The sequence below is a fragment of the Neomonachus schauinslandi genome, chromosome 8 (genome assembly GCF_002201575.2).
Source record: "Neomonachus schauinslandi chromosome 8, ASM220157v2, whole genome shotgun sequence".
In the NCBI taxonomy this organism is placed as follows: domain Eukaryota; kingdom Metazoa; phylum Chordata; class Mammalia; order Carnivora; family Phocidae; genus Neomonachus; species Neomonachus schauinslandi.
This window is the reverse complement of record NC_058410.1, coordinates 117,740,598-117,751,888: the sequence shown is the minus strand read 5'-3', so window position 1 is coordinate 117,751,888 and position 11,291 is coordinate 117,740,598. Positions and strand designations below refer to the sequence as shown.

The 11,291-nt window shown below is 63.6% G+C and overlaps 2 protein-coding genes across 2 annotated transcripts in view; one reads left to right on the top strand and one right to left on the bottom strand.

Moving 5' to 3' along the window:
• Positions 1-777: 777 nt before the first annotated feature.
• Positions 778-3,904, top strand: LOC110586781 (steroid 21-hydroxylase). The gene is made up of 10 exons (XM_044917525.1): positions 778-1,032; positions 1,124-1,213; positions 1,317-1,471; positions 1,570-1,665; positions 1,773-1,874; positions 1,977-2,063; positions 2,231-2,431; positions 2,640-2,818; positions 2,920-3,023; positions 3,115-3,904. The coding sequence occupies exons 1-10, from the start codon at positions 834-836 to the stop codon at positions 3,378-3,380; spliced, it is 1,479 nt and encodes a 492-aa protein (XP_044773460.1). The 5' UTR covers positions 778-833; the 3' UTR covers positions 3,381-3,904.
• The window catches only part of TNXB (tenascin XB), a 41,593-nt gene continuing 33,905 nt past the window's right edge, over positions 3,604-11,291 (bottom strand). Inside the window, exons 18-33 of the mRNA XM_044917231.1 lie at positions 10,371-10,631; positions 9,673-9,948; positions 8,153-8,428; positions 7,264-7,566; positions 6,618-6,953; positions 6,229-6,351; positions 5,975-6,118; positions 5,693-5,812; positions 5,453-5,596; positions 5,225-5,355; positions 4,980-5,112; positions 4,740-4,891; positions 4,551-4,647; positions 4,300-4,461; positions 4,055-4,218; positions 3,604-3,708 (exon numbers count right to left, since the gene is read on the bottom strand). Coding sequence (XP_044773166.1) covers positions 3,604-3,708; positions 4,055-4,218; positions 4,300-4,461; positions 4,551-4,647; positions 4,740-4,891; positions 4,980-5,112; positions 5,225-5,355; positions 5,453-5,596; positions 5,693-5,812; positions 5,975-6,118; positions 6,229-6,351; positions 6,618-6,953; positions 7,264-7,566; positions 8,153-8,428; positions 9,673-9,948; positions 10,371-10,631 — 2,927 coding nt within the window. The remainder of the gene's footprint in view (positions 3,709-4,054; positions 4,219-4,299; positions 4,462-4,550; positions 4,648-4,739; positions 4,892-4,979; positions 5,113-5,224; positions 5,356-5,452; positions 5,597-5,692; positions 5,813-5,974; positions 6,119-6,228; positions 6,352-6,617; positions 6,954-7,263; positions 7,567-8,152; positions 8,429-9,672; positions 9,949-10,370; positions 10,632-11,291) is intronic.

The following is an 11,291-nucleotide window of genomic DNA, read 5'->3' as shown; positions in this document are numbered from 1 at the left end:
GGGCAGAGGGAGAGGGGAGAGGGCGGGTGGCAGACGCGGAGGAGGGAGGAGCCAAGAGTGAGGAGTTGGCGCCTCTCTGCAGCTTTGGCCTCCCCCGTCCCTGGCTTCCAAGGCCACCAAGGCCCCCTCTCCTGCTCTCTTCAGTTCTCTGAGATGCCCCCGTATTTGTACAGTAATTCCTCTTTTTGGCTCAAGCCAGCTCGAGTTGGTCGCTTTCCTTTGCAACCAAAGAGTATATCGAGTACTAGTAAGAGCTCTAAACCGGGGGGCCATATCGCTCTTCATCTTCTTCAACTTTTGAGATGGGAATGGGGCACGGTTAATAGTTACACTGGGCCTACAGGTATAAACTGGGGTGCTCCAGGCAGACCAGGCCATCCGGTCACTCTGTCTGTAAGTTAAAAACACGCAGGCCACTTTCATCCCCTTTCGCCCTCAGGCAGTCCTGGAGGGCTGGTGAGGCAGGGCAGGCTGTTGTCTCTCCCAGATAAAGCAGGAAGCTCGTCCAAGGTGGGGTGGCGGGGAGAGGGCTCAGGCCCGAGGGCGGCCGCGTTCTCCCGCCTGGCTGACGCGAGGCCAGGAAACCGATCCTGGCTGCCCTGGCTGCGGGAGAAAGGTCACGGCCGCATCCCCCTTCCTTTCTTCTTGATGGATGAAAGGCCGGTTCTTTGACATGTGGACTGCCCAAGGCCAGGGGGGACTGGTGCCCCTCCAGGATACGTGGGCGGTGCAGTGGGCAGGGAGCCGAGGGAAGGAGTCAGAGCAGCAAGATGGGTGCAGGGGCCGCCGACACTATAAGTGGCCCAGCCAGGGCCTTGCCTGGGGCTCTGGCCATGCTCCTCCTCGGGCTTCTGCTGCTGACCGTGCTGGCTGGCGCCCGCCTGCTGTGGCACAAGTGGAAGCTCCGCAGCCTCCACCTCCCGCCTCTTGTGCCCGGCTTCCTGCACCTGCTGCGGCCCAACCTTCCCCTCTACCTGCTGGGTCTGACCCAGAAACTGGGGCCTGTCTACAGGCTCCGCCTGGGGCTGAGAGGTGCGTCTGCCCCGGCGGCCCTCCCCCGGCCCCGCCACAGAGGGGAGGAGGGGCCCCTCCCTGCTGATGCCCCACTTTGGCCCTCCCCCAGATGTGGTGGTGCTGAACTCCAAGAGGACCATTGAGGAAGCCATGATCAGGAAATGGGTGGACTTTGCCGGCAGACCCCAGACAGCGTCCTGTAAGGGTCGGGGCGGTTCTCGAGGGAAGAAACGGGCTGGCGGAGGCAGGGGAGGTCAGACCCGTGGCTTCCGTGGTCAGCTCGACCCCTCTCCTACTCACAGATAAGCTGGTGTCTCAGCACTACCAGGACCTCTCCCTTGGGGACTACTCCCTGCTCTGGAAGGCTCACAAGAAACTCACCCGCTCAGCCCTGCTGCTGGGCCTCTTCGACTCCACGGAGGGGATGGTGGAGCAGCTGACCCAGGAGTTCTGTGAGGTGAGGGTGCACTCCCACAGTCGCCCCCGCCCGCCTCCCCAGTCCCGGCAGCTCCCTGGCCCGGCCTGGCCCGTTTAGTCCCAGCCCCTTCTTTGCAGCGCATGAGAGCCCAGGCCGGCACCCCTGTGGCCATCCAGAAGGAGTTCTCTCTCCTCACCTGCACCATCATCTGTCACCTCACCTTTGGAGACCAGGTCAAGGTTCCCTGCCCTCCATATGCTGGGGCTCTTCCTTGGCCCCTCCCTGACTCTCTCTCTGGTCCTGAACTGAAACGATTCCCTCTTTTTTTGGCGGGGGGCAGGAGGACACCTTAGTACATGCCTTTCATGACTGTGTCCAGGACTTGATGAAAACCTGGGAGCACTGGTCCGTCCAAATCTTGGACATTGTTCCCTTTCTCAGGGTGAGGAGGTGGAGCCCAGACTCGCTGGGTCCCGGGAGAGAGAGGGGCTGGGGGGGACAGGCTTCCTTGCCTGGGGCTACACCATCTTGCTCCCTGCCCCAGTTCTTCCCCAATCCAGGCCTCCGCAGGCTGAAGCAGGCCTTGGAGAACAGGGACCACATGGTAGAGAAGCAGCTGAGGCAGCACAAGGTGGGAAGGCTGTGCGTCCCCGGCGCCCCCGCAGCCCACAGCCTGGGATCCTACTGCCCCAGAGCTGGGCAGGTTCTTCAGCATCCCACTGGTCCGGGACCCGTGGCTCCCCTGAGAGCCTTCTCGCCAAGCCAGGCACTGAGGCTGGCCCCTCCTCCCCTCCACAGGAGAGCATGGTGGCAGGCCAGTGGAAGGACATGACTGACTATATGCTCCAACGAGTGGGCAAGCCAAGAGCAGGGGAGGGCTGCGGACAGCTCCTTGAAGGACACGTGCATATGTCTGTGGTGGACCTGTTCATTGGTGGCACTGAGACCACGGCGACCACCCTCTCCTGGGCCGTGGCCTTCTTGCTTCACCACCCTGAGGTGCACCCTGGGTGTGGCCTGGCTGGGGCCCCGGGACCTCAGCTCATTGCCCCCCCCCCCCCCCCCCAACGTGCGGGGGGTGTTGTCCCCCCGGGGGCGGCTTCTCCCCCCCGGCGGCCCGGCCCCTTGGGGGGGGGGGGGGGGGGTTTGCTCCAGGGGGCAGTTCAGGCTCCCAGCCCCAGACACCAGGCTTGCTCCCATTTCCCAGATTCAGCAGAGACTGCAGGAAGAGCTGGATCGTGAGCTGGGCCCTGGAGCGTCAGGCTCCCGAGTCCCATACAGAGACCCCGCACGGCTGCCCTTGCTCACGGCCACCATCGCCGAGGTGCTGCGCCTGCGGCCCGTCGTGCCCCTGGCCTTGCCGCACCGTGCCACGCGGCCTAGCAGGTGGCTCCCGAGGGCTGGGGATGAGTGGGGCCAAGCCGGGGCTGGGGGGTGGGGGGGAGGGGAGGGGTCCTGGCAGGCCTCTGACTCCACCCTCCCCTCAGCATCTTGGGCTACGACATCCCCGAGGGCACGGTTGTCATCCCCAACCTGCAAGGCGCCCACTTAGACGAGACGGTCTGGGAGCGGCCACACGAGTTCCGGCCGGGTGCGTGGCGGGGAGGGCGCCCGCGGCGTGGGGGCGCCAGAGGCCGGTCCCCGCGGCTACAGAACCCCGGGTTCTGTCCTTGTGCCCACAGATCGCTTCCTGGCCCCTGGCGCCCGCCCCAGAGTGCTGGCCTTCGGCTGCGGGGCCCGCGTGTGCCTGGGGGAGCCGCTGGCGCGCCTGGAGCTGCGCGTGGTGTTGGCGCAGCTGCTGCGGGCCTTCACGCTGCTGCCGCCCACCGGTGCCCTGCCCTCCCTGCAGCCCCGGCCCCGCGGCGGCGTCAACCTCACCGTGCGGCCTTTCCAGGTGCGGCTGCAGCCCCGGGGCTCAGGGGCCCGGGCGCCGGGCCAGCACCCGTGACGGGGCAGGACGCACGCCGGCCGCACGCATGCCTCAGTTTCCCCTTTTATTACTCCCCGTACAAACCCCTGCCCTCCCCCCCTGTAAACATGGTGCTGTGAGATCGCAGATGGAGAAGGCTCCCTCCGGTGGCTGGACGGTCACGGTGGCCCTGGGCTCTTCTCTGAGCGCGACCCCTCAGTGCTCGGCAGTCATTCTGGGGCGCCCGAGAGGCGAGCGGTGGTCAGCCTCCCTGGGCCGCTGGGGGCCGGTAGCTTCTTGGCCTCAGCTTCATTTCCGTGAAGGGCACAGAGAACTCGAAGCCCTTCCAGTAGTACCAGCTCAGCCCCTGGGAGAGGAGATGTCGAGACAGAGTCAAAGCCACACATCCCATCTGCTCCCACCCTTGCCCCTCTGCGGAGATGGTTCCCAGAAATCAACCCCTCTCCCACCCCCCACCGACTTCATGATCCTCAACTGCCAAGGCCTGAGGCTTCATCTGAGCTGGCCCTCTACGTCCAATAAATCGTGCTCATGTCTCCCTCCAGATAGCTTGGTGAGATTGGCATTATTGTCCCATTTCACAGATGAGGATCCTGAGGCACCAAGCGGCTGGGGAGCTTGTCCTATCGCACCCCAGCGGGGTGAACGCCCCCGCCACCGCCCAGCTCGGTGCTGCCCCCCAGGCCCCTCACCTGGTGGTCCACTGTGCTCCCGTAGAGCCCGTTGAGGTTGGCGTAGTGGCAGTTCTTGTACCACCAGGCCCCGTGGTACGACACAGCGCAGGAGATGAGCAGGTTGTTGGGGTCTCGATCCCGGGCAGAAAAGACACTGCCACTGTGGTAGCTCATGGAGTCGCCTGGACAGGTGTGAGAGGAGCAGTGAGGGCCTCCCCGCCCCCTGCCCCACCTCCCCACCCGCCCCCCGGCCCGCCCCTAACCTGCCGTGCCGTGGTAGCCGTCCAAATGAAGGCGGTAGTACTGGGCCGCCGAGTCGACCCGGAAGGAGTCGTACTGCGCGAACACGGCCTCGTCCCCGGCCCGCAGGTCCACGCGCATGCAGTAGTCGCCCGCGTCTGTCAGGCTGTGCAGGGCCTCGTTGCCTGGGGGGAGGGGCAGTGCTCTCCTCAGGGTCCTGGTGTCCACAGGGCCTCCGTCCCTTCCCCGGCCCCCAGCCCTGTGAGGCACTGACCCAGCCAGAACTCCCCGGAGATGTTGCCAAAGCCGTGGGCGTAGTCCTCCCAGTCCCTCCAGAAGTCCGTTTGTCCGTCCATGCGGCGCTGGAACACCTGGGAAGCGGGCGGAGGCACCATCGGCCTATGGCTGCTGGCACGGCAGCCCCTGCCCCGGGCAGACCCCTGGGCTTCCGTGTGCCACCCACCAGCCAGCCGCCCCCATCGGTCTCCATGTCACAAAACACGTCCAGGGGCCGCTCGCGGTTGCCATTGAGGAAGATGGTGGTGGCCCTTGAGGTGCGGGCTCCGTTCTGCATCTCCTCCCCACAGTCCCGAGGGAAGGGGATCGGAAGTCCACCTGGGGAGAGGACAATGAGGGGCCGGTCCTTTTCCCAAACCCTAGGCCCGCTCAGCCCCTGACCAAATTTGTCCCAGTGCCCAAATACCAGTGGTGAAGGAGGTGGACACAGGCGGTGTGAGGCTCTCGCCCCACATAGCCCGGAGCCACACGCTGTAGGGGGTGGAGGGGAAGAGGCCCAGGAGCTGGTGAGAGGTGACCCCTCCTGGGAGCAGGATCTCCTGTGGACAGACGAGGAGCAGGTCAGGGGACGGGGAGCCCTGCTGCGAGAGGCAGAGGAGGGGGCAGCACTTCCTGGATTGGAACCTGGGAGTGAGGGAGGGATGGGGGCACCTGGGTCTGTTCATCAGGGGTGTTGAAACTGAGCAGGTAGCTGGTTGGAGGGACTTGGGGCTCAGTCCAAATGAGCAGGGCTGTGCGGGGGGTCACTTCCTTGGCCTCCAGGTCCTGGGGGGCCTCCAACCCTGGGAGGGGAATATGGGAAGAGAAGATGGAGACAAGGCCCATCCTAGCTCCCTGGAACCTCCCCTCCCCCCGTCGCGCACACCTCCCAGGCTGCACCTGTGGTGAAGGTGATGCTGGCTGGGGAGGTGACGTTGGGGCCCCGAAGACCACGCACGGTCGCTGTGTAGTTGGTGTGCAGCTCCAGGCCACTCAGAGGGTACTCCACCGCACTGCCCGGGGCTGAGGCCTGCAGTGAGGGGGCTGGGAGTGGGGTGAGCATCAGCATCTGCCCCCCTTCACCCTGCCGGAGCCCCTCCCCCGCAACAAGTCCCTGCCAGAGGCCTCAGCCCCGCTCACCCCCTGAGGCTGTGACACGGAGGTTATACTTGTCCACAGGGGCCGGCGGGGGTTTCCAGTGCAGCAGAGCCGATCCCTCCGTCAAGTTTAGCGCTCGAAGCTGAGTGGGGCCGTCAGGAACTGGGAGAAGGGAGGGGCCTCAGAGCTGTCCCCTGCCCGCCTCTTCAGCCCTCACCTTCCCAGGCTCCGTTGGCCTCTGGTCCACAGTCCAAGCCTCTCACACCTTCCCCCTTCCCCATTCATTCTCCCCCCACCTCCTGCCCGGGGCCTAGTCCATCTTACCTGTGGTGAGGAAGCCGGTGAGAGGCTCGCTCTCCTCAAAGCCACGGACAGAGACCACGGTCACCTCATAGTGAGAGCCTGGGCTCAGCCCCTTGAGTTTCTGGGTCTGTGCGCGGCCATCCACCTGCACACTCTGCGGCTCGCCTGAAAACACAGTGGGCTCGGGAGTTTGCCCCGGGAAGCAAGCAGGGTGAGCAGGGCGCAGGGAGCAGGAGAGATGAGGGCAAACGAGGACACGGGCAAAAGGGTGTCACCTCCATCTGCCAGCTGGTAGGAAACTTTGAAACTGTCCACTCTGGATGCTGGAGGCATCCAGCTGACCTGAGCCGAGGTTTCCCCGATTTCGCTGAACTGAAGGTCACGGGGGCTTTCCAGAACTGCGGGGAGGGGTGTGCCGAGGAACGTGGGTGAGGGCACAGGGCAGGGAGGCTCCCACCCCAAGATCCCCACCCCTGCCTCTTCCTGGGCCCCTGCTCACCACCCCTTTCCTCTAGACCCAGGAGAGGAAGTCTCTGTAGACGCCTCCCAGCCCTGCACCACTCACCAAGCTCCCCTCTGGCTGAGGCACTAGGTCCCGCCCTACAAAGTACAGAGACCCCTCACTTCGGGGCAGCACACGAAGGTGCCCACTGAGGGGCCTTACCTGGGCTGAGGGTGCGGGCCGTGCCCTGGATGCTGTCGGCCTTATGGGGCCCACGCAGCCCATACAACGTCAGGCTGTACAGGGTCCCCGGGTGCAGGTCCCGGAGCACGGCGGAGCGCCGCGACCCCGGCACTGTCAGCTCCCGCTGCTGCAGGGGACGCAGGTGCGGCTCCAGGGTGCTTGGGGATGGGACCCCGAAGCGGAGCAGGAAGGAGTCAAAGGCCTCCGACGGGGCCTCCCAGTTGAGCCGCAGCGAACTGGTGGTCACGTCGGTCACCAACAGCTGGGACAGGCGGGGCCCTGGCTCCCCTGGGGTGAGGCCGGCAGGAGCAGGCCCTGCACAGAGCGGGTGGGAGACAGAAGCACACCAACTCGGTGGCCTGGGGCAGGGCTCTGGCACCGCCCCACACTGGCCCCGAGTTTCTCATCTGTGAAATGGAGCTAATGAGGGGCGGGCCCTCCCAGGTAGGACCCATAGTGAGCAGGTGTGCATAGAGCCGAAGGCTGCTGGGCCACCCTTCCTCCTTCTGGGGCCCTCCTCATGTTCTTTCTCTACAGTCACCACGTCTGGGCACCCCTGTTAGCCCTGTCGGTCCCAGTCCAGAGGTGGGTGAGGCCTAGATAGAGGGCCCTGGCCTGCCAGTACCTGTGGTGCCCTCGGCCGAGACAGGCCCCAGGTGCTTCCCTTCGTGGAGGCCGTAGAGGAAGAACTTGTAGGCGGTGCGGGGCTCCAGGCCCGACACTTGCACCGTGTTCTGCTTGCCGCCCACGAGCAAGGCCTGGGGCTGCCCATCTGTGTCCTGATACTGGACCACGAAGGACTCAAAGGGGCCCTGGGCCACACTCCATGAGAGGCACAGGGAGTCTGGGGTTATGTCGCTCACTGCCAGTGTCCTTAGCTGGGGCCCTGTGGGGGGCTTGGGGGCCTCTGTGGCTGGGCGCCAGGGGGCTGCGTGGGAGAAGCCCAGGGGAGAAGCTGAGCAGGAGGGGAGCGAGGCTCTTCTGGCACCTTCCTTCCTGTGAATCTGCCATTTCCCTGCCTGGGCACTGAGTCCTGCCACCTCTGGGCCCCTTGGAGCGCCAGCACTGTGGCCCCATCACCCCTCTGTGGGATGGCTTGCTGGGTCCGTCCCATACTCGCTTCCCTTTCTCCACCTCCACGGCCTCTCGCGCCTCACCTCGGGGTGCTGGCCGCTCCCTTGGGGAGGGTGTCAACACCTCCCGCGGAGGAGGCCACTCCTTCAGCGCCCCTCGCCTATGTCCTTCTCCAGTTATTTTCCATTTGAGAGAAAAGGCTCCTGACTCATCCACAGGAGGGGGTTTGCCCCCATCTGGTAAGAGCCGCCTCAGGAGAGGGACGGGGTGGGGGTTGGGAGGCCGGGGCCGCTGTCAGGGCCTTGCCCTGCGCCTGCCTCCACGGACTCCTTGGTTACCACCAAAGCCGGCTGAACCGCACTTCCCTTCCTTCCCGAGACCTGGGCAGGCCTCCTTATGCCCCAGGCCCGCTCCTGTCGTCCCTTCAGGCTCCTGCTCACCTGTCACTCCCAGGACGGAGATGGGGCCCAGGCGCTGTCCTCCGTGGATCCCATATAGCAGAAACTTGTATTTCCTGCCAGGCTCCAGGCCCTCTATGGTGACTTCCCGCTGGTCTTTGGCCACAGGCACTGCCCGGGGCTGCCCAGCTGGGTCTCTGTACTGGACCACAAAGGAATCAAAGAGGCCCTGGGCCACCGTCCATGAGAGGCGCAGGGAGTCTGGGGTCTCATCTGTCACTGTCAGCTCCCCAAGGAGGGGTGGGTGCTCCAGGGGGGCTGTGGAGAGAGCAGGAGGAGAAACTCTTAGTCAAGAGCTACCTCTACCCCAGCCCTGGCAACTTCTGGGAGGCATGAGGGTCTAGGAAAGGGTCCCTGCAGTGTGGCTTCAATCTGCCCAAAGGAAGGGCAGCGAGCAGCTCGATCTCTCCTCCGGAGGCCACTGCCCTAAATCCTTCCTGCCCCCACTCCCTCCCTGCTGTTATCAGGGTGCAGTAAATGCATAAAAGATCACCTTGTGAGATAGGGCCCCTGGGGGTGTAGAGAAGGGCCTCAGTTTCTCCCTGGCCCCTGACCCCCTGAGCAGGGATGCGGCTGGAGCCCAGAAAGGCTCCCGGAATGTATCTGGGTTGTCAGGGAGACACCCCCAAACACTAAGAGCTGGGCTGGGCAGCCAGCCAAGCTGATGGGCTCCCAGAGCTTGGCCATGACCTCCCCCTCCCTTGCTATCAGCCCGGGCCATCCTTCTACCCACTTCCTCAGCCCTGCACTACCACCCCTGGACCAGGGCAGCAGGGTGGGGCAGCACTGGGAGAATGGAGGGCAGAACGCAGAAGAGACTTGCCTCGGTGGGGATGGGTGCTGGCTGATGGGGTCGGAGAAGCCTGTATCCACTCCCCATAATGGGGGCTTAGGGAAGAGAATTATGCAGTCTCAGGGTCCCAGGCCCCAACTGACCCTGTGCTCCATCCCCATCCGGCCAGGATGACTCACGGTCCTGGGAGTGGGGTAAGGGTCAGTGACCCACCTCCACCCTTTCCTCAAGGGGCTGAGTAATGGGCACAATGACACCAGATTTTTCCATAGTCTTTCTGCAGCCAAACCCTTCCATATTTTCCACCTTCTGCCTCAGCTGGGACGGGGGGAAGAGGATGGGAACATTTACGGAGTGCTGATCGTATTTATTATGCCTACGCAGGTACGGAAACTGCGGTTCGAGGGAAGGAAGTGGCTTGTCCGTGGCCACACCACCGGCAATCGGAATTTGAACACAGGTCTGCTTGGCTCCAAAGACTGGATTCTTTTTATGACATCGAGCAGTCAGTGAATGAGGGAATAATGCATGTAACATACTTAGAATAGTGCTTGGCGTGTGACCGAGACTCAGTAAATGTTTGCTTTTGCTGCTGCAAAGGCTGAGGCTGGAGGCATGGATAGGCCGGGGGGCGGCCAGCTCTGGGGGCACGATAGGAGGCAGCTCTAGAGAAGGTGTGGTGGAGGGCTGGGGCTCGGCTGGGGCTCACCCGTCTTTGCCTCCACAGAGACTGGGCTGCGTCTCTTCCCATCCTGAAGTCCGTAGAGCAGGAACCTGTACTTCCTGCTGGGCTCCAGGCCAGACACGGTGACCTCGCGCTGGTCCGCGGCCACAGGCACCACCCGGGGCTGCCCGTCCCTGTCCTTGTACTGGACCACGAAGGAGTCGAATTCACCCTCGGGGACCGCCCATGAGAGGGTCACGGAGTCCGGGCTCAGGTCCGTCACTGTCAGCTCCCCGAGGTGGGGAGGTTTCGTGTCTGAGACTGCAGAAGAGAGAGAGGTGTGTGGAGAGTGACAGAGACTGACAGAGCTTCCTCAGGGTGTTGTGGCTCTGGGAGCTGGTCCTGGGAGCTGGGACGGGGTGGCTGGGCCACAGGGCAGGAGGTGGGGCAGCAGAGGAGTAGGGACAAAAGACGGGCCAGGGAAGAAGGCAGCGTCTGTCAGGATGGAGAAAGAGCAGGGAGAAGGACGAGAACGAGGGCGAAGCCGGGAGCTCTGGACCTGGATTTCACCGGGCCTAGTACATAAACAGGTGCGGAGGCCCTGCCGCGGGAGTGTGGAGCATAGAAACAGGAAAGTCTGACTGTCGCCACAAGGGGGCGAGGCACACCCAGGAGGCCCTAGTGCCGAAGGTGTCCTTGTACTGGGACCCCAGTATGTGTCTTGGCCTCTGCAGACACTGGGCCGTGGCGTTTCTCATCCCGGAGGCCGAAGAGTAGGAACTTGTACTTGCGGGCCGGGTCCAGGCCCGAAATGCTGATCTCACGGAGGTGCCCACCCACAGGCACCGCCTGGGGCTGGCCCTGCACATCCTTGTACTGGACCAGGAAGGAGTCGAAGGAGCCCTGGGCCACCATCCACGACAGGCTCACTGTGTCGGAGGCCACGGCTGCCACAGCCAGCTCCCCCAGGCGGGGTGCCACAGGGCGCTCTGCGGGCAGGGAGGCTGGAACGGAGCACAGGAGGCTGAGCGGTCAAAGGCAGGACCCTTCGCAAGAGAGGGAGTGCTTTCCCCAGACTATGAAGACAATGGTTTGTAACAAGCTCTTCTAAAGCGCTTGCTGCGTCGCCGGCACGGCGGTAGGCAGCTCCCACAGCAGCACACGTACCCCTCACACGAAACACGAGCCACGTGCCGTTAGTATCATCCTCCCCATTCTGCGTGGGGCTGCGGCGCAGAGGAGTTAAGAAATGTTCATGAATTTACACAGTCAGTACGTTCAGAGCAGGAATCAAACCCAGAGATCTGGTTCTGCAGCCACGTTCTAAGCCACTAAAATACCCTGTTGCGGAGCCTGAGGAGCCCATATATGAATAAGCAAGTTTAAGAACACAGGTAAAATTTATGAAGCACAGGGTACATGCCAACTGACTGAGAACACAGTCTCCATCAAGCTCACTCAACTAAAGGATGAGGCAGGATCATTAGTGCCGTATGGGAAAGGAGACGGATCTAAAGGACCATCTGTGAGGAGGGCTGAGATCCAAAGGGGAAAGCAAGAGAAAATGGAAGGAGACCTTGGGGACAGGGCCCCCACCCCCACTCACCGGTCACGCCCACGGTGGACATGGGGCCGTCGCGCTGTCCCCTGTGCAGGCCGTACAG

Bases quoted from the DNA above. Each gene is read 5' to 3' on its own strand.
- LOC110586781 (XM_044917525.1), top strand. From the start codon at position 834: ATGCTCCTCCTCGGGCTTCTGCTGCTGACCGTGCTGGCTGGCGCCCGC. The intron at 1,214-1,316 runs GTAAGGGTCGGG...TCCTACTCACAG, and splicing joins CAGACCCCAGACAGCGTCCT to ATAAGCTGGTGTCTCAGCAC. The intron at 2,064-2,230 runs GTGGGAAGGCTG...TCCCCTCCACAG, and splicing joins AGCAGCTGAGGCAGCACAAG to GAGAGCATGGTGGCAGGCCA.